We start from the raw sequence: 27,066 nt of genomic DNA, 5'->3' as shown, positions 1-27,066 counted from the left end.
ATTTTTAAAAATAATGAAGTTATGGCTTGGGGCGTTTTTTATAATCCAGTTTGTATGATAATATAAAGAACTCTGTTTTCTAACCTTGCTACTATGACAAAACTTAATGATTAGTAAATTTTTAAGTTTAGACGTCGTAAGCAACGTCATGTCATTAGTGCAAAATCATCAATTGAAAGGAAGCCTCATAGCATCATTTTATTGGATTTCGATTGTTCGACTGGTAATTCATCTTGTATTATCCGTTGCAACGGCAACACCTCCACTGGTATAGCAATGTGAAATATTGTTAGAACATCCATAAAGTGTTTCCCCACATCACCACAAATAGCCTTTGGAATGAATGGTCAAAAAAAAGAACAAATGATCAAACTGACGTCAACAAATAATACAACTTTAATAACGACTCTTTGATAAATTGGAATGCAAACAGAAGGTAGACAAATCAATATACCATTTCTTTTCTTACAAAAATCTGACTTTTTCAGTTTTCTATTCTGTTGTAATGGAACCAGAATCTAGAAAACCTCAACTGACACAAGTAAAAACAATGACCTAGGTCACTACCACGCAATTGGGGATAAAACGATATCTGCAGCGCCCTAGTAGCGATCGATTGCAACCACCACGTACTCTGTCCAAACCCTAACTCGTTGCTTGTTCTATCGTGCGGATTATTTGTGTACTACCCCAAAGCAGTGTTTATTTTCTTTGATAACTAAATTTTGTTATACATAAAATTAAGTTAAATAAATCTAATCATCGTTCGATTATTGTATTAGCAACCCATCAACAAATTCTAATTAACCAAAACAACTAAACACCAGATTACAGACCAACCTACGCAAGTTTGTGTTGACTTTTTGTTTGTGGATCAAGAGGAACTTGCTAAACTTTTGCACAGCCTATTTTTCTATGCTTTACTACCTACCGCTCTTGTAGATGTATAAAGTTGTAACTTTTTGTTATAACGCCTGCTACTTGAAAACAGCATTAGCAAAAATCGATAAACATGCATTGTAAATCCTTGCACAACGGCGAAGTTTTCAAACAAATATATGTTTTTTGCCAAGATTTTCGAAACTCGTGCAACACTCAGCTCCGGTAAACTTTTTGCTTTATTTAATTAATTAAGTCTACCATGTTATCTTACAAGAATAAAAAACACATCAACACTGACGTGTGTTTGCTTTTACTACAATACATTAATTAGGAAAAACCAGTACATCAGTTTTATTAATCGAATTTGCTTTATTTTGTTACAATGTGAAGAAGCAGTACTAACACAGTCCGTTTCTCGTCAGTTTGCTTTTTCCATAATCTTTTTTACTACTGCCAGAAAAGTTTCAACTAACGTAAAAAATATGTCACAGAAAGTATAAAAACCCAAACTTGTGTTGTATTTAACAGGAAAAGGTCAGGCAGCTCTACCTCATTTTTTCATTTTTTGTTAAAGACGAAGTTGTGTCGTAAAGAAATTCCATATCTATCATGTTGAAACAAGCATCCTATAAATTGGCTCCTAACTTTCAAAAAAATACCCCTAAGTGTGTAATACGATTTAAACGCCTTATGTTGAATCTGTTGTTTTATAGACCAGAGTTTAAAATGAAATATGTACTTATATATAGGTATATTATATTGTGTAGCATTTTTTAAGAAAAATATTTTCTTATTGGATATGTATAAAATTGTTTTCAAAAGTTTCAGACTTTGGAAGTTGAGGTATATAAATTTAATATGAAAAAGATCCGGAACAATTTTTGTAATTATGTTTATGACAAAAACAGGTCTATTTCTGTCACGAAAAATCAATTTAACAAAAATCCATTGCCATCAAGGAAAAGTGTAATATGATGTTGAATCCAGTCAATGTTAAATTTGTTAGGAAGTTTCACGATCCCAGAATGGAGGTGTATAATGTTCATAAAAAGAATGCTGTGAGTATAGTGTTTTGCAAAATTTTTCATAAATAAATAATGCTTTTGTGGATTCTTATTTACAACGGTTTTATATTGAGTGTTATTTTAATGAATCGTGTTTTTCAACTTCCAAATTAATGCCCATTTTAAAGTATAATTCCTGAATAATAAAATTAAAAAACCGTCACATTTCAGCAAGTTGAAAACTCTGGAAATATCTTTTCTGTTGGAATTGAGCCGACAAGAAGTGCTTAAAATTATGTCCCGGCCATTTATTATATATTCAAATGAGAATTTCCCATTTTTTACCCTGTATGTATGAATATTACACACTCTTGCCAACTCTGTTCTCCTGTAATAGACGGCAGTCGAACAACCGCCTATCTCGTACTCACTAAATTATTCATAAAGGAAATGACGTCATAAAAGGCGGAAACAGGGCGTGTTTTCTTCATTACATTTCCTCCACCACCTTGAATTGTATAATGTGTACTTGCGAATTTCCCTACTCCATCATTTGTCAAGATGACAAATTATTTAATTACCTTCTTAGTCCAAAAATATTCACAAACAAATTTAATTTTTTTTTAAGAAACCTATTCAAGATTTCAAAAACGGTCGTCTAAAATATACCGTGTGTACAACTTCCAAAACAAATTTAAAATTAGTGAAACTGTCTAAAAAGCTCAACTCTAGCAGGAAATTTATATAATGCAGTTTACTTTTGTTGAATCAAGTTTGTGATTATAACATAATCTAGAAAACTGAAATGAAACAAGTTAAAGTAAAGTTCGTGGTATGCACTTAGTTTTATGCAATTAATTCTAGTTTTGTTCTTCTAATTGTGCATTCAGTAGATTGGTGCATATTTCATTGTACTTTAAATTAATAATCACTTATTTCCCTTGTGAAATTCTACAAAATAACTTTTAACTCAATAACAAATGTTTAAACTAGAAATTGTAAATATCCGAGAAAATAAAAATATTGATTTAGTTATGAACAAAATCTAAAATTCACCCATCACAAATTTAAATCTGTCTGCCTATATGGTAGCTATTAAGAAAACAAAAGTTTTATAAATTAAATTATTTACAAAGTTATTTGTTGTCATTTCAAAAGTAACTAGAGGCTCAAAAAGTGCACGAGGGCTTATTGATGGTGAGTTCCTAAAAATGAATGATCAAACTGAAGTCGGAAAATTGCTTGAAGTCTGGAGTCCCAACGTCAAATCAACCGTTGAGCACGATGGAATGGGTTAAAATACTCTTCGTGCTACGCATTCATGGTGTTCATAATGCGATGACCATTCATAAAAATATTCGATAATTTTTGACTACACGTTGTATTATAACTATAAAACTAAAAGTGAATATTTTTGAATTTATCAGCAATTTTCTCAATAACCATTTATCGTAAGACAATGATATTTTTTACATTTGATAGACAATTAGCTAGGGCTAATAATTCCGGAGTTATTGGCAATAGACCGCTCCGAGTACCGTATATCCACCAAAAATTTAAAAATTGAAAACTTCAAAATTGATCTAAATGCAGTTACAGGGGTCTAAAAATGCATAAAACGTCTTAGAAACCCAAAACTTATTTTTTTTTTAACTAGAACTAAAATACATGTCGGGAGCGTAGTGGCATAGTGACATAAGGTCACTACTTCTGGCAGGTAGGTAGGTCCGAGGTTCGAACCCTGCTAAAGTTGGCAATTTTTCTTTAATTCAAATTCAATGTTTAAAGATAGCGGGCGCATATTAGCGCGAACTTTAAAACATGTACGTAGTAAGCATAATAATAAGAGAGCATGAGTATAACAGCAAAAGCATAAGAACATAAGCGTAAGAAAGAGCATAAGAATAAAAGCATGAGAGCTTTTTTATCGTAAAATTTGTCAAAGCAATGTAAAATTGACAAGGTGTGCTAGAACTCGCGCCCCAGAGAAAAATGGCATGTAAGGTAAGATGTCAAATTTTTTTGACACATAGAGTTTTTTAAACATTTTTTCCATGTTCCTGGTATCTTATCTTATATATACGTTGTGATTGACGACGTATTTTATCGAAAAGCGTATATTAACGGTAACATAAGAGGTAAACTATAGAAACAGTACAAGATATTAATGTTGGAAAATAATAATAATAATATTGTTTACTTGTTACAGAACAAATTAATAAAAGACCAAATTTAAAAAAGTTATACTCGCAAATAAATTGTATGACTACAGCATATTTTAAATTTAAATATGGACGCTTTACTTTTACGTTTTGACAGATTATTGATACATAGTTAATGCCATTGATTTTTATTGCATTAAAAATAAATTATTAGAGAGCCCGGTTACAATGTTATATTTAGACCAGTAATTGAATATGTATTTGAAATCACACGTCGCGTCGTAGTAAAAATAAAATACTTCGTTAGGTCAAATGAAAAGTTTTTGTTGTAAAAAGCTCATGAATTTGGCCAGCTGCCAACATACTAAACACGTACTATTGCAAACCCCAAAGTTAAAACGTACGCCATGATAACTCAGTTGCGGAAATTATAATGCAGTATCCTGTCTCCCCCAATTTTGTCTGATTTTCATTTTATGAAATTTTTACTTCTGATTCTCACTTTTGCTTCCAGTGAGTTATATCTTGAGACACTTGTTTCACGTAATGCAATATCCATCAGTGTCACATTTTGCAAAGACTGATGGATAAGCTTGAAGATATTCAATTAGACAACAGCAAAGCATTTTCACATAATTACCTTTTATGAGTTTGTAATTACAAGAGTCTTACAAAACTTTACCCGTAACTCTTTAAGTATAAACTTTCAATGTCTAAAAACCTGTCTCAAATGTTTTGTACTTATTGCACAAGACACAAAACGAAGTACCAAAGTGTTGGAATAATAAGACCGAGTTATATTATTACATTTTTACAACAAAACTTTGCTTGTTTCCTCACCGTATTGCAAGTTTTCATTGCTATACACGTAATGTTTCTATGAACATAAAAACTTTCTTTTTAGTATTATCTTTGAAAAAGCGGCCCTACGCTAATAATTTTACTACCCAACTTTCTACAAAATATGTTTAACCCAAAAACAAAATGAGAACATCATTTTAACTAATCGACTAACGTAAAACATACGCGAACGGGGTCATTTTAAATTATTTCGTGAGTAAACACTGATTGTAAATGTAATCATTAATCATTTTGACATAGGAAAAAGAATAGAATTATTTTTAAGTTCCAATAAGCACAAATAAGAAATTGTAGTCAATCTTTAATAAATTAGGATATTTTTTATATTAAGATTCTTGAACATGACATTAACAAAATATAAATCCAAGTTACTGATTCGTGTGCTTATAAATTTTTATAATAACAACCGAAATATGTACTTGAGAAACTGAATCAAACTAGCTTCTGGCAAGTACAGTCAATAATTTAATTCCACTTGCGTTTGATATGCTCGATGTAGAGAAATAATAAATTGAAATGAAATTTAAAAACTCTGCGATAGACAAAGTATAAGGAAATCTCATTTTTCGAAGCAAGCAATGTTAACAAAAAATTTCGATTTTCTTTCCACAAATAACAAGTCTCAGCCAACTGGCAATATTTTCCAAACACATACTCGTAAAAATATCTACAATTTATGAAAATAATTTAAAAACTATAAAACTCAAAGCTCAGATAAAAAAAAACAATCAAATGCAATGAATCTGGAGCTTTTTTAAACCTGAGTCAAAAAGAAATATAACACCGAACATGAGAATAGAACAACATTTAAAAAGCGTAAAGCTCGAGAATTACGATTTTAAAAAATAGGGTACTCATAATAACCTGATGGAGATTTATTTTCATTGGGCGTGGTTTAGATTTACAGACATAGTTATAAATTAAATTCAAGCAAACAAAGCAGATTCATAGTTTAACATGTATGACGCGCTTACATTTAAAATGGTGGTGGATAATGTTAAACATTTTGCATGTAGCTAGGGATGGTAAGGTAAAGGTAAGGGTCTTACTTAAAATACGAATACGTTCTCAGATTATTTATTACTCCTATTTAATTATGTATTTTTTAGATATTACGATTTTATTTCATAAGCGTGTGTAAAAACATATACCTACCTACATATATTGCAGCGACATAAAAAACAGAAAAGACAAAACCTAACAAAAATAAAACCACCAAGAAATTTGCTTCTCAAATTTTAAAATGGATTATTTTTTTCTCTTCAGATTAAAATTAATAAATTTTGATAAGTAAAGTAAGGCTTTATTATGTTTACTAAAATTAATTTAATCTAAAACACTTTGACATGTCTTGAAAAAGAAAAATACTAATTTATAAAGATCATTGTATTAATAATATTTCATATTTTAGGCAAAAACATCTAAATTTTACTTCCCCTTTTGAAACTGTAATTATCCTCAATTTGTTTTAACATTAATTTAGTAAATCTAGATACATTAAAAATGCATGTAAGTACTTAATCATTACACAAGACAGCTTTAATCTTGTTACTTGCATGTCACTTTAGGTTAAATACCCTGATTCATGAGTACGAAACAAACGATATTCAGTAAATTATTTGATGTCAAGTGGGTTTCTTGCAGAAATTAGTAGACTGTACAGACATAAAATTAAATGCAAGTTAATTGCAAATTAAGAAAAGGATTTATTAGACATTGATTAAGTCAAGTACTTTATTCCGCTTCCACAATTTCAACAAATAAGAGATAAATATTTTACGTGTAACGGGTGGAAGACCTGCGCATAAATGTCAATCTATTTTATGATGATGAATATCGACACCCGCATTGTTTGTCTCTAACATTTTCTTTTTTATTCTTTCAATCATTGAACAAGTAAAGTTTTAATTAAATAAAAAACAAGAACAAATTGTTACCCTAGGAAGCGTCTTCAGAGAATACATTACAAAGTTTAGTCTAGGTAAGCAGCATTGCTAAATTTAGAGGTATCTATGGGACTAAACTTTATGCATATATTATTTAGAAAACGGAATTACATCTACAATTGTAAAATAATTTAAAAATAACATGTTCTGGAAAAAGCTATTTTCATCATGACTTAACAGAAATAATATTCTACGTTATAGATACTCCATATATTTTTCATTTACGGCGATAGACACGAAACAGTAATAAAAATCTAATTTTTATTATAAAAATTTACGTTACAAATTCCTAGCCAAATTAAATTTGGAAATTTCTCTGATAGAAAAGAGAAAATTGAAAATGTTTCGGGATATAGTCATGGTATGATCAATATTGCATGAAATCGATTTTAGTAATAAACAGTTCCCAAACCTAATAACATATTAGTAATCTAAAGGGACTAAATTAGGGTGTGCACAAGCCAGCAGTTTATTAATTAAGTTTTTGTAGCTTTTTCAGTAATTGAATGTAAACACTGTTGAACACTATAAATAGAAAAACAAAATTAATCTCACCTAATGCCACTTAATTGCTTATATTTTAGAATTAATTACTTATTTTTTGTGAAAAGAGTAAATTATGCATTTACATAATTTATCTTACTATTGTTTTTATAATTTTTGATTTTGAATGTAATATCCGTATTTGTGATTTAATTTTTCTAATTTATAGTTTGTTTATTTACAACAGGTGTTTTTTAAAATTTGGCGTCAAAGCTATCCATGAAAGTTTGATTGTGAGCGAACCATCGTATTGAAAGTTATTAATCTGACATTTGACACCTCCCCGGGCGTATTAAAAACTGTTGTCTGTTCATAACACATTCATATTACCGCCAACTATGACGCCAAATTTTCTAAATAAACACCCGTTATAATTTGTTACTTTGTTAAGTATGTTATGTTAGTCAAAATAATCCAAAAAGATCACATGACCTTGACCTCGCGTGCTGCCATGAAACTATAGTTTCACGCTAATTATAATTAGCATGGAAATTGTACTTAAAATGTTAATTAGGAAAACATGTCAATTATAGCTAAAATTAAGTGAATTTTAGTAAATTTCCAGTATGAGTAAACTTTATTCAGTCTTATATAGTTCTTAAAAATTATGAGAATTTGTTAAACTTTCAAATCAGATAATTTAATTTGCCAACACAAACGTTAGCGCTTTTGTCACCTCCAGGCTTTATCTCTTACAAAACAATTTTTTCAAATGCGACAAACACCTAAATTTTATTTCCGCAACCAGAGCAACGACACATTCATTGCATATTCAACGTATGTTTTTGGATTAAATTTCTGATAAGCTCAGAGATTTACAGGCCGCTCTTGCCAAGTCTATATAAATAATATAACCCGCAATCCTTTTCTTTATTCTTCTTGTTTTTTGTACGTGTTCCCAACCAACACCCAACCAACACCTGTCATTTGATTCTGATGTCAGTTTAAACTATAATGATTACTGATTTTGTAAGATATTTCATTGCGAACAGATCAGTTGGTGATTCTGAAAGCTCTCGGTCAAAAGCATGATAACCGTTTAGGATCAACAATGGCGGTTTTTGCACAAAGGAAACGAAATGTGTCTCGTTTTTAATGCAAATGGTGCTTTAAAAGATTTCTGGGCGAGAGGCCAGCACTTTAGAAATATGACGCTTTCTTAAAAATGGTCCTGCTTAGAAGCAGTGCAATCAAACGAATAAAAGATATCTAGTTCGGACGTGAAACATCTAAGGATATCTGATAGATGGGACAAACGAGTAAAGTTTGAAACAGAAAATTTATAGTCACTAAACAACTTCTTTAATATTTTTTAGTTTGATTTTAGAACAAGTTGTTTATTTTTGGATCAATCGCGACGAAATGCAAGTGATCTAGTGAACAAGTTTTTTGCTGAAAAAGTACGAAGTAATTTCCTGTGTTGGGCTGATGTGGAAATGCAAGTGGTAAATGTACCTTGGTCAAACTTTTCGTTTGTGGTTTGGAGACCGAACTCGTTTAAAGCAATGCTGATTCGATCTCGATCAATCGTTTTTGTGGCTGATTAATGACAAATACATAGATATAGAATCAAAGGCAATTAACGAGAGCCACGTTTGCACGCTATTTCATTTTAATTTTTCTAGTTTGTATCAATAAATAAATCTATGTTCACGTAAACAAAGAAAGCGGTAGCATGACACGAAATTTTATACCCAGTCGTGCCTCTAAACGGAAATATTTAATATTTTTTTATAACAACTGTAACGTACAATACGTAAATTTGTATTACGTCCACTAAAACTGACTTTACATTGAAAATAAGTAGGTATTTTTCCTAAAAATGTTTTTACAACAAAGAATAATATTGAATAGGTACTGTTACAACCCCAAATTAAAGTACGACAAAAAATTAAATAATCTGAAAAGGTTTTCACAACTCCACAACTTGATTTATAAAATCAAATTTCATATTTATTAGTTCATGGATATTCAATTTTTCTAACACATTTCATTCATTGTAAATGGTTTATAAAAATGTCTTGTATTTTATATAAAAAATATTATCTAGCCTAAGAAAATGGTAAGAAAAGAAAGTCTGTATTTATTATTAATAACTTCAGAAATCTCCGAAAAAGAAGGCTCGGCTTCATATTTTATTAAAATCAAAACATGAGAATTTAATCTATTTCTGGTAAGAGTATGAAATATTTAAACACAAAAACATTATATTTATGTATTTAAAAAAACTCCTAACTATCTAATAATTACTTTTCTAACAGAATTTACTAAGTGCTTCATGAGAAGTAAAAAATGATGATATTGTGTGCTCTAAAACTGCAATTGTTGTTTCTAAAAAGCAAAACGGAAAACAATATGTCTAAAAGAAAATTTGTAGAGAAGATGAAATGAAGTTGTTATGAATTACGCTAAATTGAATAAGAAATTAATAACATATAATCAAAATGAGGAATTTAGATTGGAAGGTAATAGACATAACAAAAATTATAAATAACTATATACATATACATAAATTATAAATTAACTATTTTGATTTCTTTTCTCAATTCAGTGAGACGTAATAAAATTTAAACTCGGGTTTATTTTTCAAACGTCTTTCACGCGTGCTAGCAAAATAAAAAATTCATGAAAGTGTCCCATTACATACCGTTCACGATCCGTCTGGAGCTAAAATCAAGGAGTTAACGTACCTGTAAAAAACATTATTAATAGAGTATGAAAAGAGATGGTAAAAATTTGGTTAAATAATTAATGACTATTACATTGTTCGGAGATAACAATAGATGAATCATTAACGCCTTGCTTAACTAGTTAATTTTATCCTTATGTGTGCTTGATTTAGCTCTGTTTTATAACCCTTTAATCACTTTTATATTTCAAGTGGCTTGTTAGAAAGGAATTAGTTAACTATAGTTACGCTGATACTTTAATTAAGACAACGCTTGAGTTTCTTCGTTCTTTGATTTATCGAGTGGATAATAAAGACCGAACAAACAAAAATCCTTTGTAGCAATGTTTCCTCCAATCTCCAATCTTTATTTTTATAAAAAGAAAAACTGAAACATTATTATTAAATGAGTTTTCATTAAAATTGAGAAGTTAATTAGCTCCACTGCAATCAGTCCTTTTCATTTAAGATAGAGCAAAATGCAAAGAGAATCTAAGTTCAATGTCTCTCCAATTAAATTATTTTGCACACACTCTAACTCTGCTTGAAAATGTCTCCGCTAATCCTAGCAACAAAACTGCACTATTATTATTTATTTTTAAGTATATTTGCTTGTATACATATAAGTCAAAAATTCTCAAATATTTTCTCTAAAATTCTCAAATATTTTTTTTTAAACAGATAAGTAAGACTTTTTCCCGCTAAAATGGCTGCTGTGACTGTTATGAACGTCGCTATTTATCTACTCGTATAGTGATGTATAAACTTGTAGGATGATGACAATAAATCACCCAGTAGATGTATAGACTCGCATCACTCTTGCCCCATTTATAATCAAGAAGAAACTACTTCAAAACCCGTCCTCATCTTTCAGATGCATTGTTACGCAACTTTTTTATATTTTAGCATTCTTGCTATAGTAAAAAAGAGAAATAAATTTTCATCATTTAAATGATGTGTGAAATTCGGAAACTGGCAACAAATGATGAAAGAGTTATAGTTTTGTATTTTATAAATGGAAAAAATATTTTTTTATACGCTCCCGAAAACAGTTATTTTCGGACAAAATAAAATAGTACGCAAAACGGTTATTTTAGGTACTCAGTTCCCAAAAACAGTTTTTGCGAATTAAAAAATAAAATTGGTTACTATGGTAACAAAAATTTTTTAATTAGCAAGAGGTGTGAATTCGTGTTTTGTGAGCTTTAACAAAAAAATCTTGTATGCACCACGTACGCAAAAGGTTTTAGGTGACTCCTCTCATTAAAGACTCGGCTCCTACGTCGCCTCGTCATTAATTACGATTCGTACCCTAAAACCTTATTTTGAGTACTTGATACATAAATAGCTATAAATCAAGTTCTCTACTTCACAAAAACTATTTATGTAATTAATTAGAAATCAACACGCTTAGAACTTGGAAAAATATGCAATACACTCATATGTACAGGCGAGATTATAAAAAACGCCCCAAGGAACTTCAGTACTTTCAAAGACATTACAATACTTTTTGGATCAAACTTGAACAGTTTTTTGTTATCAGCTTGTCTTAGATACATTTAATAAAAATGTTCTATTCTTTTCACAGCCTACTTTATTTAATATAATTTTTAAATTGTCTAAAAGCAATAGTTAGTAATAAATAATAGTTAGTGAGCCTGTTAAAAAAATTAACAAGAAATTCAAAAATAATATATAAAATTGGTGTCAGTTCCGGTGAAACAGGAAGCAGCATTAATTGAACATATCCCAATTAATAGATGATAATATATTCTGCAACTTTGTTCTAAGAAGTATTGACATATCTTTAAGAATAATGCAGTTATGGCTTGGAGCGTTTTTCATAATCCAGCCTATTGATAAAACAAACAAAATCAAATTACACTTTCTCACTATTTTAGAATTTAAAAACAACGCAATTTATTGTAAATTCCTTTCACAATCCCTTTAGCATTTATTTATAGATCGCAATTACAAGACCGACTTAAAACTTTGTTTAGCGCTATTTCACTCTAATCACAAAGTCTCCCAAATTTATTAAACTTGTAGATAACTTCGTACAAATGAGATCTAGAATATTATCTAAGCGCTTGTCGAACCATTACATATTCCATGTTTCCCAAATACACTTCAAAATTTACATCTTGATAAGGGATGATCCTAATCTTTACCGTTTTCCTGTTTGTGCGTTCAGTGACAAGACGTTAACTGCCTGACTCTCAACGGAAGAAACTTTATTCGTGAGGATTTAAACTAAAACACCGAATTGACTAGACACTTCGTAAGCAATCGAAAACACTCCTTTTCAAAGTTTTTGTTTAACAATCCATCAATATTATAAGATAATTTCTATCTTTTTGCAAAGTTTCGAAAGGTTTAAGATGTCGTTATTTCTAGGATTTTTGTAGGATTTACAAGAACGAGGTAGATGTTTGACGATTTAATTGTGATATTTAAGAGATGCGTAGCTTTTATCGCTGTAATTGCTGGCGAGTCATTTAGGAAGTGGGAAGGAAGTGTGTCGCTGGACATAAATCAAGAGTACGTACCAGAAGGAAGTATTCGTGTTTAATCCAGGCACCCGCCGCCTATCCAAACATGTTATCATGTAAATCCATGTTCGAATTTGAGAAGCAATAAATCCAAAGTTAACCTAAAAGCAATTCCCCAAGCACCCCGTACATAACGCGACACCCTGGATCGCGGCCAATCAGATACACCCGCCGACCCAAGTAGTAAATGCGGATCCGTCCTAGAAATACATTAACGATTCACGAGCATTAGTCTCCCAAATCCGACTTTGTTCTCAGTTGTGAAAAATATTTTATCGGCGGCGAGGCAAAGGTTAATAACCAGCTTTTATAAACCCCTAGCGAGCTACAATGATTCGCTCGGGACATGCAAAGATTGCTATTACATCGAAAAACACCACCCACTGAAAAAAGAACAGATCAATGAGCGGTTGAGCATAAAAAAACGTTCGGACCTCTGTGTTTGTGCTCTTTGCAAATTAAACAACGAGAATTATGGGCCAGCGTTAAATATTTGTAGCTTCACTGGCTTTTATGGATTAGGTCAATAAAAAGATGCGTATAAAGTTTTTATTAGAGGTTTTTGAATTTTATGCGTTGACAGTTAATAAAAATTCGATTTATGACTTCTGCATACATACATTTTACACGGAATTAAACATTCATGGTAAGGATTTACAACTGACTTGCTAAACGATAATTTCAACAAAAATTTTATGAGATTGTCCGACCCTTCAGCGTCACATTACGCAGACATAAACACCGTTCCCTTATTATATGGCCCTTGAAAGGGATATGCTTATTTATGCAATCGCAAGATCGCCCTTTTCAAAAAAAAATATTATCAATATGTTTTAATTTTCCGTCATTTATACATAAAAAAATAATAATGAATGCTTGAAATTTAGACATTTAGAATACAGTCTACGTGTATTATACAAACATTTACCACTCATTCCTAATGTTGTAGTTAATGGGAGAGTATTTTAGAATGGGTTTTAAAATTTGAAAGGTAAATCTATTTAATATTAAACTAGTACGAGGACCCACCAAATGAAATTAACCAGATATATTTAACCTACTTCCATTTCTATACCGTTTAATGCTTTATAAAATAACAAGCAAGCAACGACTGGTGGTCGTAAAAGGCAGCCATTTAATTTGTGTAGTTAGCTATTTGTCGAGTGACCCAATTATTGCACATATCGACTGCCTTACTGTCCACAATCCGAGTCGTAAATCACTAAAATTTTCATCTAAATCGCTCAAACTGTCACCAGAAAAGCACATTTAGATTTATTATTAAATCAAAAAATTCTACATCCATAAATCATTCACAAAATTTTCGATTTGCAATCAAATTTGCTATCGGCAATTAAAACAAAATTTCAAAAACTTTATCATTTCATTTAATTCCATAATCCAAAATGTTATCATCGCAAGTATAAAGCTATCATAAATCATGCCGCTTCATGTTCAGTCGTTTCATAGAAATGAAAGATAAAAAGAGCTGCAATCTACAGTTTCATGCTCAAAGTTGTGTTAGTCTATGTTATCGCAAAATCAGCCAATTGTTAATAAATTTTCCAGATATTGATTTAACGTGAAGTTAATTGAAACCTTTCACTGCATAATTAGGTGATTTCGCTAAATCACAACAGGAACTTTTTAACTTAAGTTCCGGGCACGTCGCCAGATAACAACACCCCGTCGCTTTTACAATATTTTAATTAGTACTATAATTACAGCTGGTTGTAAATTCTTATACTCGTTTTCCTTGGGCGGCCTAAAAAAGCTTTGTTTTCAGTTTTATTAAAATACCTGCAGTAACCTCGACACAAAAAGAAAACGGGATAAGTAAATGTAACACTGAAAAGATTATGGATTTTATATTCATTTTTTATAGCACAAAGTACTATCATATTTCTGCGTTTTTATTCAGAATTTTTCCTATGAACATACAAGAGTAAAACTGAGACAAAAGCTAATTTAAAATAGTAAAAAGGCGTAGGTACATTTATTTTTATTTTTGTTACAAGTCCCAAATACAGTTTTATTGAATTGGGTCGTTGCACATATTTTTTTATTGTATATTCTGAATGTTTTATGCTTGCTTTGCGCTCATTGGCTGTTTGAATGTCGATAATGCAGATTACAGATCTGTTTTAAGGTTATATATTGGTGTTTGTTTATTTTAATATTTTCTTTTAATATCTGTGTTCTGTACATACAATAGAGTTTTTGCAAACTCATAAAAGTAAAAAAACCCAAAAACTCCGGATGCAACGACCCTATTCTTAAGTAGCTATTTTCGGGAGCGTAGTACAAAAAAGACTTTTTTAACATTTATAAAAACAATAGCTAAAAACGATTTATTAAAGTTACAGGTTTAAGTTTAAAGATTATAGAATAATTTCTTTCGTTTCGTTGCTTCCTACTTAAAAAAGTTTTTTTTTAATACCTGTCTAAAGCATTAGAACAGTATTGTTTGCTTCAAATTTTCAGGTGGTAATGACCACTTGATAAATCAAAGTAAAAATTTCAAAGTATTTGTGTTTTGTTTATTTTTTATTTATTATTAATAAAAATGTCTAACTTTTGAACAGCTTTCTTTTTGCTGTCGACTTTATCTGTGAAAGATTATCAGTAGCGGATGCGAAGGAGTTCTCAAAGCAATTACTTAATAACTTGGCCAAGTTTTTCTGAATACATTCGTATATCTTCAGCCAGTTATCATAAATCCAAATCTAACACAAATCGAAAGAATCAGTTATCCTGATGAAAAATAACGAGGCGTGGTTACGCTTCGTCATGCTAACAAAAAAATTACTTGTTTAAGGTTTGGAACGGATATATATTTCAACTAAATCTGTATTTTTTCCATTAGATTTAATATTCGAAATTGAAGTAAATGTATCTCCAAATCACTGATAATCTCTTTCAAACTTTTGAAATCTCAACTGATTTATTGCCCATGACGGACACATTTTAAATATAACTCGACAGGTTACGTTCCGGGTCTCAATATTCGGTTATCAAATCTGAAACTTGCCACTTTCATACCTTTCACATTTCGGAATACTCCTACAATATAAAACGTATCTCTTCGACTGATAGCTGTATTGAATAATTATCTAAATTTCTATATTGTTTGTGTTTTGAGACGTTTTTTGCTTGATTATATGAATAAGAAAAAACCTAAATCTTGATTGCAGTCTGACACAAAATCCGTTTAACAGCGGTAATTTTATGTGGCTGGAAGATGCCTCCCGGACGTAATGATACCTACTCAAGTCGAGCAAATCATAAATCAAGGGTTTTGCTACTAAGAGCGAAGGGAGTGTTTTGGGCTGCTGTAATTTTTGGTATTAAATATTTGGACACTCAAAGCAAAAATTCTTCTGTTATTTATAAAAAAAAACTTTAATAAATAAAAATTGTCAAGGAATTATAAGTGATTCAAAACAAATCAATAAACAAAGTCAAAAACATTAATTCCTAATAATTATTTACAATAAGTAAAATATTCTATTATTAGAGTTTCTATTATAATAATGACCAGTTATGGAAGAATTGAGTTAAATTATTGACAATACATGTTGTAATTGTTGAAAATAAATATTAGGTTACATTTGTGGTTATTACTCTAATTGTAAGGAAATTATCATTTATAAAACTTGTTATACGAAAGAGTAATTTCTCACTACCTGTCTAATAACAGCGACCACAGTAGTTTCTAACAGAACGTTAGAATGAAATGACTTTAATAAAAGAGAACTGAAACTTCCAACTTATGTAGCATAAAAAAACTATTCAATTGATTATCCTCTAAGACTTGTAAAAAACTGTAGGTACACTCAACCATTATTAAATATTCTTCATACACCAACTACCGTGTCGTTTAAATTACAAACATGACGTAAATAATACAATAGCGTTTGTTAAAAAGAACTTATAACAAAGGATATCCTAAGCAGGGCCGGATTACCCAATAAGCTTGGGGCGCCAGCGCGAGTAAGATGCATCCAATAAATGGAAATATATATTTTGTGATAAATTATAAATAAATTAGCTTTTGAGTAAAACAAAAAAAAAATCAAATTATAACAAAATACGATAAAACTCACAGTGTCCCACGTAAGATTTTCAAGTCTCATATCTCTGGTCTTTGCCAACAGGTTTTTATGAAATTTAAAATGTAGACAACTTAGAAGGTGGAAGTTTAATTAGTATTAAAATTAAGCGAAACTATTATTATATTGTTTAGTACTAAAAAAATTGACCTCTATACAAATTAACTAATTTCTGAAATAATTTTATCAACTCTTCCAACCACTGTATAGCCGCCCATGTTTTTGCATATTCAGTGCCTTTTAACAGTTTTATTCTTTTTTTTAAGCGGAACCTTATTCAAGAACAGATGTTTGCTTATAGCATTTTTTATTAGCGATAAACAATTTGATATAAACTTTACATAAATTGATATAAATTTTTAGTAAGTAATTTAGCAATTTTAAATGGCATGTTAAAATAACATTTTAGGAACTAGGCTTGTTTTGGTAATACGATATTAATCTCTACCTTCTAAGAAATCTATATTTTAAATTTCGTTAAATAATAGAGATATTAGTTAAATTCAAAAGTCTTAGATGAAAAAGCCTGTATAGTGGCAACCACTGTGTCAAATCTAAAAATCATGTTAAATAGAGAGAGAGATTTTTTTTCTTGACAAGATACAGTACAATGCAATACAAATAACAAATAATAAATACTAATTATACAATATAAATCGAAACAACAAAAAGGAAGGGGGCATGGGCGCTGACTTTTCGTACTTTAAATGGGTGCATAAACAAAAAATTGATATAACTTGCAGGACTTGAGAACAATTACTCAAAAATACGATTTCTTCTTCCCTATGTTTACTGAATTGATTGTATTTAATATTAATTTATAAAATTTAAAAACAATACCTATAATTTTTTGTATTGTCCAAAAAAGATCAATAAATAACAAATGCAATAAAAAGTGTAAAGGAAATAGTACATGTTCAAAGTTGCAAAATGCTTCAAATTGTTGAGTTTTAAAAAATAATACACAACTGTTAAATTAAAAAAAAATCGGAAACAATTACTATTATTTTTTTACCTTAAGCAAGATGCCCCGTATCCATTAAAAAATTTCAATGGGTGCATCCGCCCCAATGCACCCATGTAATCGGCGCCCATGGAGGGGAGCCGCAACGGGGCATCGACCGGAGTCCTTCAGCATGTTAAATATTTAACAAAAAATTCGAATTACAATGAACCTACTTAAAAATACGTATATTAAAAGAATAACTACTTAATTGCCTTACATTTTATTTTAATTGGAATACGTAAATTATGTAAAATTAGTGTAACGAAAAAATTGTAAGTTGGGTGTCATAAGATTATGGTAGGTACTCCCACAACCGTAATCAGGTCCTGATCCTAGCTAAAACTAACAAAATTGCTAATTTTCGTGTAGACAACCTTCTACATTTGAATATAATTTGGTGAATTAATTTCCACGCATTTATTAATTATTATTCACCATATGAGTATTCAGACAGTGGCGTGTCCTAAAAGTTATCTTACAAAACACAGTGATCCATAATGAGTTAACTTCCTCTGACTTTAAGAGTGTCGAGATATTATTGTACCCTTGTCTTATGAGCGAGTTACAAATTCTTAATTTGAAATTATGTATGCAAGGAGTTTACGGTCTTGCGAATTAAAAATTGACCTGGTAGAAGATTGCAAAGATAGTGTAACCGAGGAAAAAAACTCATAGAATTATTATTTTATTTTGTACTCAATTTTAAAGAGTGCTTTTATCAACTAATTTCAGTAGATAAAGTAGTCTTTATCTACTGTTTATATTCAAGAAATTCTGGTAGGTGAGTACAAAATAAAACGAAACATACACGACGATAAAGATTGTTTATCTACTCGTGAAAAAAGTTCACTCGCGACTTCGTCACTTGTAAACTTAACCTTTTCACTCGTAGATAAACAATTTCTTTATCGTCTTGTATAATAAATAACAAAAAAACTTATTTACTTTAAAAAAATTTATTGTTCGAAAAAATAAGAAAATCATTTCTACGGTAATGAAATTCATGGTTTTGACACTGTTATTATTTGATTTCGTTTTGTCTTAGTTTTTGTCAAAATTAATTATAATCACTTCCAACAAAACGAGTTTCAATGGGTTTGATTTGTGTTTTCTTGACTTGTTTCTAAAATATGGCTGTAGATCGCAAATATTAAAATAATTAGTAAATTGATTGTCGTGTTAAAACACCGCCTATCGTCGTGAAAATGTATTGTAATTCTTATAATTCTCTGTGATCGTTAAATCCACACTTTTTATAATCAAAATAACGCTACCTTTTATATCATTTCGTCAACAGGGTAACAATTTTGGTAGCAACCCGCACCAATATCCAATGACGTCACATGCACAAACCAGATTATAAAACAAACAATTTATTTAAGTTTAACAGCAACTACGACTTTAAATGTCTGTAAATATCAAGAGGCTAGGTTGTAATTTGATAACTGGAAATGCTGAATAGGTATGTTTTGCTGACAAGGAATAAAAAGTGTAGCCACAATAAAATTGTAACTAAATAAATGTGCTTCATAAACCAAGTTTATTACTCACAAAATTCTACATTAAATGATAGAACATTTCTTATACTGGGTGGTCCAGAAGTCTGAAAACGATTTTGTTCTGAAGAAACTATCATTTTTTTTGCCAAATAAATTTATAGGTGTGCAAAGTACAGTATATTTTAGTGTTAAAAATTTACTAGTCCGGCCCTGACATGCTATCGAATAATATTTGCAAATTAGCATTAATGAGTTCATTCAATTTGACTAATGTCTTCAATTCTCTTTATTAATTTGTTGTAGAACAGTTGTTTTAGAAACAGTTAGAAACATGAAAAGTCAAATAACAGAATTTTTCGAAAACCAAACAGTTTTTTTAACTGGCGGAGGAGGCTTTTTAGGTAAAGTATTGATTGAAAAACTTCTACGAGAATGTCCCGATGTAAGGAAAATTTATATGCTGATGCGACAAAAGAAAGGAAAAACACCCAAGCAACGTTTGAATGAACTTTTTAACTTTCCAGTAAGTTATTGCAAATATTAATATTTTAAAATAAATTTGTTTTTCAGTGTTTTGATTACATTAAAGCAAACAATGCAGCTGTAATTGAAAAAGTGTGCGTTATAAATGGTGACTGTCAAAAACCCTTTTTGGATTTGAACTCTGAGAATGCAAGAGTTTTAAAAGAAGAAACTACTTGTGTTATTCACGCTGCAGCAAGTGTTAGGTTTGACCAAACACTAAAAGAAGCTAGTTATAACGTTCGTGCCACGAGAGATATTCTGGAATTGGCTAAAGAAATGGCAAATCTAAAATGTTTCATTTTTGTTTCAACGGCTTTCTCGAACTCACTTAATCCTCGCATAAAAGAAGATTTTTACGACCCGCCAATTGAAGCCGAAAAGTTACTGAATGTTGTAAATGCCCTTAAGGACGATGTACTCCAAAAACTCACTCCACAGTAAGTAAAAGCCAGCACCAATAGAGATATTTTTACAAGTTTTTAGACTTTTGGGACAATGGCCCAATACTTATATTTATACCAAATCAGTTTCCGAAAGTTTGATCAGATCCATCGATACATTTCCAACTGCTGTCATACGTCCGGGAATTAGTAATGTTGAAAATTTAGGCGACAAAATTGTAAATACTTCATTTTAGTACTCAGCTCGGTTAGGAAACCAATGCCAGGATGGATTGATAATTTTTATGGCCCTGTTGGTATAGCAACAGGTGCAGGTTTAGGTGTTTTGAAAACTTTCCACGCCAAACGTGATGCTGTGGCTTCCATGGTACCAGTTGATTATGTCGCTAATGCAGTTTTATCAATTATGTGGCAAATTGGTACTCAAAAACCAAGAATTCCCATAGTCTACAATTTTGCAGGCCACAAAAGAAACCAGATAACTTGGGGTGAGTGCGTGTTTGTGGTGTAATTAAATAGTACATTTTTTTGTATGCAGGCGAGTTTACAGAAAATTTAAGAAGACTTTATTGGAGTGTTACCCCTAAAAGTGCCATTTGGTACGTTTCGTTTGTATTGAGAGAAAAGAAAATTTCCTATAAACTGACAACCTTTTTTTCACATACCCTATTTGCATATATTGCCGATTTTGTTCTTTTATGCTTGGGAAAACGTACTCTGTAGGTCAGGTGTATCGAAATGGTTTAAAAATATGAAAAGTTTGGTTTCTAGAGCCGTCAAAAGCTATGCTCGATTACATAAAGTTCTTGACTTGATTGCATGGTTTTCAACAAAAACATGGCAATTTGACGATGGTAATGTCATAACATTGTGGAACGAAATGAGCGAAGAAGATAAAAAAATATATGAATTCAATATGGAGAAACTAAACTGGAATGAATACATACGTGACTGTGCCTATGGGATGAGACATTTTTTGCTGAAAGAGTCATTAGACACTATTCCTGAAGGCAAGAGAAAAATTAAAATTATGTTTGTGGCACATTACGCCATTATTGCATTATTCTGGTTCTTGATGTATAAGCTTATGTTGTTCATGTTAGGATTATTTTTCTAAAAATGTTAAAAAACTGTAGTTTTTTTATTTTTTTTATTGGTAACGTGATTGTATACAATTTTAATAAACATTTTTTTACTTCATGTACCATTTCTAAACATTAAAATGTTTATCCCTATGTCGCATATTCCAGTTAGTTGGTTAGTTCTATACTTGTATTAAATAATGTTCAACGTTTCAATAATTTAGTCTAAATCAATATCAGCAGTAATGTTTCAACACTATAAAAAGAGATAATGAACGACCTTTTGAAATATTTTGATATATTATGGTGACGATGGCAAAATGAAAAGTACAAGATATAGATAAATAACTATTTAATCTGTAGGAAATTCTCCTTTCATTTAAACCTGTCACAAAAATTTTCTTGAAAATCTGGTTACCCGGACGTGTTTTCCTGTACGGTTGATTTGTTGTTGCAAAGTGACAGCCGGTTCACCACTGCAGCATTTATCTGCCTTCAGAAAATTGTATTCTGCTTTGTTTCGCTTGATAAATTGTGCAGTAAATACAATCAGCTTTGCGTTCTTACAAGACAAGTACGCGATTATACTTATACTCAAAACGTTATTTGTTTCTCTCTGAAAACAGTTTAGTCTACGCTTTTATTTTTTCCGGTACCCTTTTCTGACTTTCCATCTTAAAAAATAAGTTTGTAGTCGTCGTTAAAAATAAGCAACGGCCGATAAAGTCAGAAATAAAACTCATGGATAACTAAAACCCTTTCATTTTTCTCTGTCAGTCTCAGTAATGTATTACTGAGAAAAATGATAAGCGTAGGTAACACCCCTTAAATATTTCACAACATAATAATACGTGAAAAATAGCGAAGAAAATGGAGAGTCGGGGTAGATTAAGCTTTAAAAATATGGCAAAGAGGTAAGAAAACATGTTGAGAAAAAATCGCTAACATTTGATACAAAACAGCCCCAAGAATACAAGAGCTTTTAAAAAAGTGACACAGGGAGTTAATCACTGTAAAAGCCCAATTCTGTGACCGCAACTCAAAATAACTCTTGGATGTGGACACATTTATCGCATTAAACATTCTGGATGTATTCAAAAAGCACACGAATACAAAATCACAAAACCCTTATGCATACTTACAAACATGTATAATGCAAAACCACGCGCAAGGGAAATATTGTTATCTTCGATATGCTGGCAAGTATTGACACCAAAGTTTTCCGCAAAGGCGGGAGGTGTAGAGAAAACGCCCAAGATCCCTCTTCACCTTTCCATCCTGAATTCCAAAAACTCGCTTTTCCATACGTTTACATTATTACTTTTAAATATAAATTCCCAAAGCATTGTTACTATTTAAAAATACACTGTTACTATACTTTTTGCGTGTTTATTATGTGGAAGTATAAATACATATTATATTGGTAACTAATAATCATGTGTTATTACCCACAAACATTGATGCATTTGGGATAATTTAATAAACAATCCAACATTTATTAATCTCATTATTTGTTATCTTTTTATTTCATACCCGGAACAAACTGTTGATAAAATAATACATTATAAAATAAGTTTAATAAAAATAGCATTTGTTAATGTTGTTATTATTATTAATACATAATGCATTAAGGTTTATTTAGTATTGACCTAAAAATTTTGAGTGGCTGGATGACATTTTTTTTACACTTATTTAAAAATTACAAAGTTTTTGTATTACACGTGAATATAAAAAAATACTGTCATCACAAATGTGTACAAGTTGAATATAAATAGTTTACATAAATAATCAAAAACTGAAGTAATTTTAAGTTACTGGACTTTTTGTAAATATTTCAAAAAAACGCTTTTAGGCTGAATAATTGATACCATTTTAAACACTAACTATCAATTTCGGTCGTAAAACTTTTGAGTATTATCAAGTTTTTGCGTGCTTTGCAGTAGATAAATTTTTATCTTGTAAGTATATATGCAAATTGGCGACATATTTGCAAATGCATATTCATGACGTAAAATTCTACTAAATTTTAAAATCTAGCAACTCAGACTTTATGTTTACTGTAGCAGAGCATATATGTACCTTAATTATACTGAATAATTGATGTCTCGATTTAAAATGTACCTTGCACCTAAACTCTATTAATATTTATAGCCAGCTTTCAGGTGCATCTTAAGCATAAGCTTTCAGATTCTAAAGAATACCAGACTTAGGCAAGTACTACAATACATTATTACAACCTTGCGTCTTATTAATTATACCTGCATTACAAGCAATACATCATCATTTAAGCCTTTCAGTGCATAATGGAGCAAGAAGCATAAGTCGTTCGCCTTTACACCTTATTTCTAATGAGAAATTTCTATCTACATTAAAAAAACTTGGCGTTGTGCTTTCTTTGCAATTTATCTTTTATGCTAATAAGACGTGTTTTGAAAAAACAGCGCCCTGGAAAGTAATATAAATTAGAAAAAAAAAACAAATTGTACAACAATCTTTTTGAAGCAAAAATTAAATTCTACGTAGGTTGGAGCAGAGTTATTGTCTACTTCAATCAAATGAAACTTCAATTTAAGTCTTATTTTTCAACATTCAGCAAAAATCCTTCTACCGCAAGTTGCATAATTATTAAATTTGTTTTGTACGAATAAACAAGTCTAAAAACATTTTCAATTCTCACCCGAACAATTTTATTCTTTTAGCAAGTTGAGTCATGATGTGTTCACTCAGTTTCATTACACTCCAAGCAAACATCTAAATAATCGATCGGGTTTAAACAATGTAAACGTTTCATACAGATTAAGGCATTATTGAATAATTAAATTTATTGTAAATTAAAAAAATAAATGGAATATAAGAAAAAATAAGACATTTTTGCTTGAAATTGTAAATAAATGAATTGAAATTACAATTGATTTCAACAACAGTTTGTATAAGCGTATTTAAACTTTTTTCCTAAATATTATACAACAAAATAAAAACCGTTCGGGTTTGAACAGAGGTAGTAAATCGCATGTTACATGCAGGTATTGCTGAGTTTCCTCTAGAGAACTATTCGAAATATCTTGTTGAATCATAAATGGGTTTTACTTGTTCTATGCATCTCATGCATTTTACTGTATGTTTACTACTATTTCACTGATAATGAGAAAAAATCTTCTTTAAAAATGCATGCAGTCACTCGTAACATTACTATTTACACTTATCATAATCATTATACACGATCCTCAAAATCAAAAACTAAACAAGGGCATAGGTATTAATAATGTGTTGCAAACTTTTGTAAACCACAAACGTTTTTGAACAATTATTTATAGTTTAAAAAAATTGTAGCACAAGACTGTTACGTGGTCATGCCCATAATCCCCTACAATACAATGAATTTGTAAGTTGTAAATACTGTAATACATAGTTCGGTGCAATTTGGAAAACTAATGACTGTGCACAAGCATTAAATGTTGAAGTTTATATAACAAATTTGTAGTATGAATTTAAAGGGATATTTGTCTTCCTTATTAATTTAACCTCACAGACTGCAGTTGACTTCCTATTGCTAATCGATAGGCCCAATTGACTTAATTATTGAAGTATGGAGTTAACGCGCTGAACTAGAATGAAAAGATAGTTTTCTGCAATTACTTCAACAAATACAGCACAGTTACAATAAGATTATGACTTTTTGTTTTTGTTAAAAGTTAGGAAACTATCTTACCTACTCCTCCACACACTATACTGACAACTGACGTTAATTTTCAAACGAACTGACGTTAACTACTCCCTATAACTCCCCCAAAACTCTTAACCCACTGCCGGTATGAAAGATTAACATTGCAAGCGACTTCGTAAATTAGCACAGCGTAGCGTTAACATTTTAAGAAATTAGTATATGAAATAAATTTATCCATAACTACATTAAAAAAACAAACAATAAGCTGGAAAACTGTTAGTCATTATATTTATTAAAATAAACCAATTCTCTTTCACAATGAAACAATACGTAAGACTGAATATCTTCAGCGTGTTTGAAAGTTAGATATTCCAAGAGGGATTAGGTTGTCACAATTAAAACCAAAGTAATACCAAAGTAATTCCTCGGGTAAATTCGCGACTTTACCTCTCAATTTCAAAATAAAACAAAATCAAATGGCACTAACGACGAGCTTAAACGTTTAAATCATCGGTAAAGTTTCGTTAATTCTTCTTTTCAGCTTAAGAACTGAAAAGCATTTTCGTGGTTTTTTCAAAATCTCCTTCATATCTCTCTTTTTTATTTCTTTCTTAATTTATCTTTGACTATTTAATGACAAACATAATTATACCAGAAGTTTTTCACCTGCTTACAACTAAACAGACAGTCAACTCGAAGCGAAAAGATCACTTTAAGCTGCAATTAAACCGAAAACCTTCTTTAACTTATTCGAATAAAGAGGGTTTTTAATCGCGTCGGCGTCGGTAAACCCAACATTTCACACATTACAGAATTATTCAACGGAAACTTTCTTTAATTTACAAGCTAAGGGTTATTTCTCGAAATTGTCGATACTCGGGTGCACAGACGTCTTGCATAAATTTTAATTCCAAAAGCAATTTATTCTGGAAAATCGTGTTATTGTCAGGCTTTCAATGATTTAAAGCGATAAAATCGGAGCTTTGCTACTTGTAAAACAACAACCATTATTACTTCGTTTATTTATCTAGCAGAATCTGATCTTCAAGTGTTTATGCTTTAGAAAAACACTTTAGAAATATTTTTGATTAGCATCAAGGCATATTTTGTACGAGACAATCGTGGATTTCAACCAAATTTGGAACGATAATGAAAAGTTGAGTTTTAAGAAGTTAAACCAATTCCAAGGGGAATTACATGTTCCTGAATGGTACAGTAAATTTGGGTGTAACTTTTGAGATATGGCTGAATTAATGAGAATTAGCAATCGAGGTGAAGCTAATGGCCTCAATCGCTAATTTTGTTTCGATCCTAAAAATGACTAAAGAGCTCGATTATGTTACATATTCATAAGCGATAAAAGTTAATAGCTCTAATTTTTAGGATAGTATGTATAAAATATTTTATGGGTAGTGCATTTTGGATCGATGAGTAGTAAATTTTCTGGTGTATGTGCACAGTGGCACGACGTGCCGCTGCGTATTTAAGATAACTTGTAATTTATATCTTCAGATCACTCTTGCTGTCACATAAACCACTAAAGTTAACCTGGAACGGTCCTTGGGAGGTGACTTGGTCCAGCCGCAACAACTCCGATCAACTCACATAAATTGCAGAGTGTTTTTAGGCGATAAATTTAATTTGTGAGTTTTTCCGTCGGAATTAAACAAGAAATATGTGGCAGGAAATGGCAGAATTAATGAACCAAATTCGGTATTCACAAACCATAGATATCGCATTTTAAGAGCGTCATCTGGCCACATCGACAAAAAAGTACTCATCAGTAACCTACACCGAATAAAAAACGGAATAAATGAAATATCACCAAAACGAGGATTTGTCTTTGTCAAGGTACTACCTCGATTTGTTCGGAATTTGTAGCATTTTTACTGTAGATTTTAAACCGTGGCGGATTTATATCGCTTGTCAGGATCTCTTTTTTTTTTTCATAAAAATATGAATAATGTAATGTATTGATTTTGTGATTAGCTCTTCGCTGGCAAGTGTCATCCGTCGTCGCTACTTGACTAAACCAATCACGCATCTTCAATTTTTATCAGGGCGAGACATGAGTGGCGAACGTGCATTTTAAAAATTCTAAATGAGTCCACCTGTACTTAATAGGGCTTCCGTGACAACCCTCTGTACAACGAAAATTG

At 30.7% G+C, this 27,066-nt stretch overlaps 2 protein-coding genes across 3 annotated transcripts in view; one reads left to right on the top strand and one right to left on the bottom strand.

Moving 5' to 3' along the window:
• Positions 1–27,066, bottom strand: part of LOC123010526 (hemicentin-2-like) — a 154,692-nt gene that overhangs the window by 110,877 nt on the left and 16,749 nt on the right. Inside the window, exon 1 of one of the 2 annotated variants that reach the window (XM_044407481.1) lies at positions 19,011–19,102. The exons of the other annotated variant lie outside the window; for it this stretch is intronic. The gene's annotated coding sequence lies outside the window, so the exon portion shown is untranslated. Of the gene's footprint in view, positions 1–19,010; positions 19,103–27,066 lie in introns of those variants that run through there. 2 annotated transcript variants of the gene reach the window in all.
• LOC123010525 (fatty acyl-CoA reductase wat-like) lies at positions 19,272–21,361 on the top strand. The gene is made up of 7 exons (XM_044407479.1): positions 19,272–19,396; positions 19,539–19,758; positions 19,806–20,197; positions 20,244–20,350; positions 20,398–20,649; positions 20,700–20,880; positions 20,933–21,361. The coding sequence occupies exons 2-7, from the start codon at positions 19,567–19,569 to the stop codon at positions 21,276–21,278; spliced, it is 1,470 nt and encodes a 489-aa protein (XP_044263414.1). The 5' UTR covers positions 19,272–19,396; positions 19,539–19,566; the 3' UTR covers positions 21,279–21,361.

This window comes from Tribolium madens, unplaced genomic scaffold (assembly GCF_015345945.1).
Source record: "Tribolium madens isolate multiple individuals breed KSU strain unplaced genomic scaffold, Tmad_KSU_1.1 Scaffold_91;HRSCAF=231;Tcas5.2_LG7, whole genome shotgun sequence".
Taxonomy (NCBI): Eukaryota; Metazoa; Arthropoda; class Insecta; order Coleoptera; family Tenebrionidae; genus Tribolium; species Tribolium madens.
Note: the sequence above shows the minus strand (reverse complement) of the source record. Positions and strands in the feature narration are given on the sequence as shown.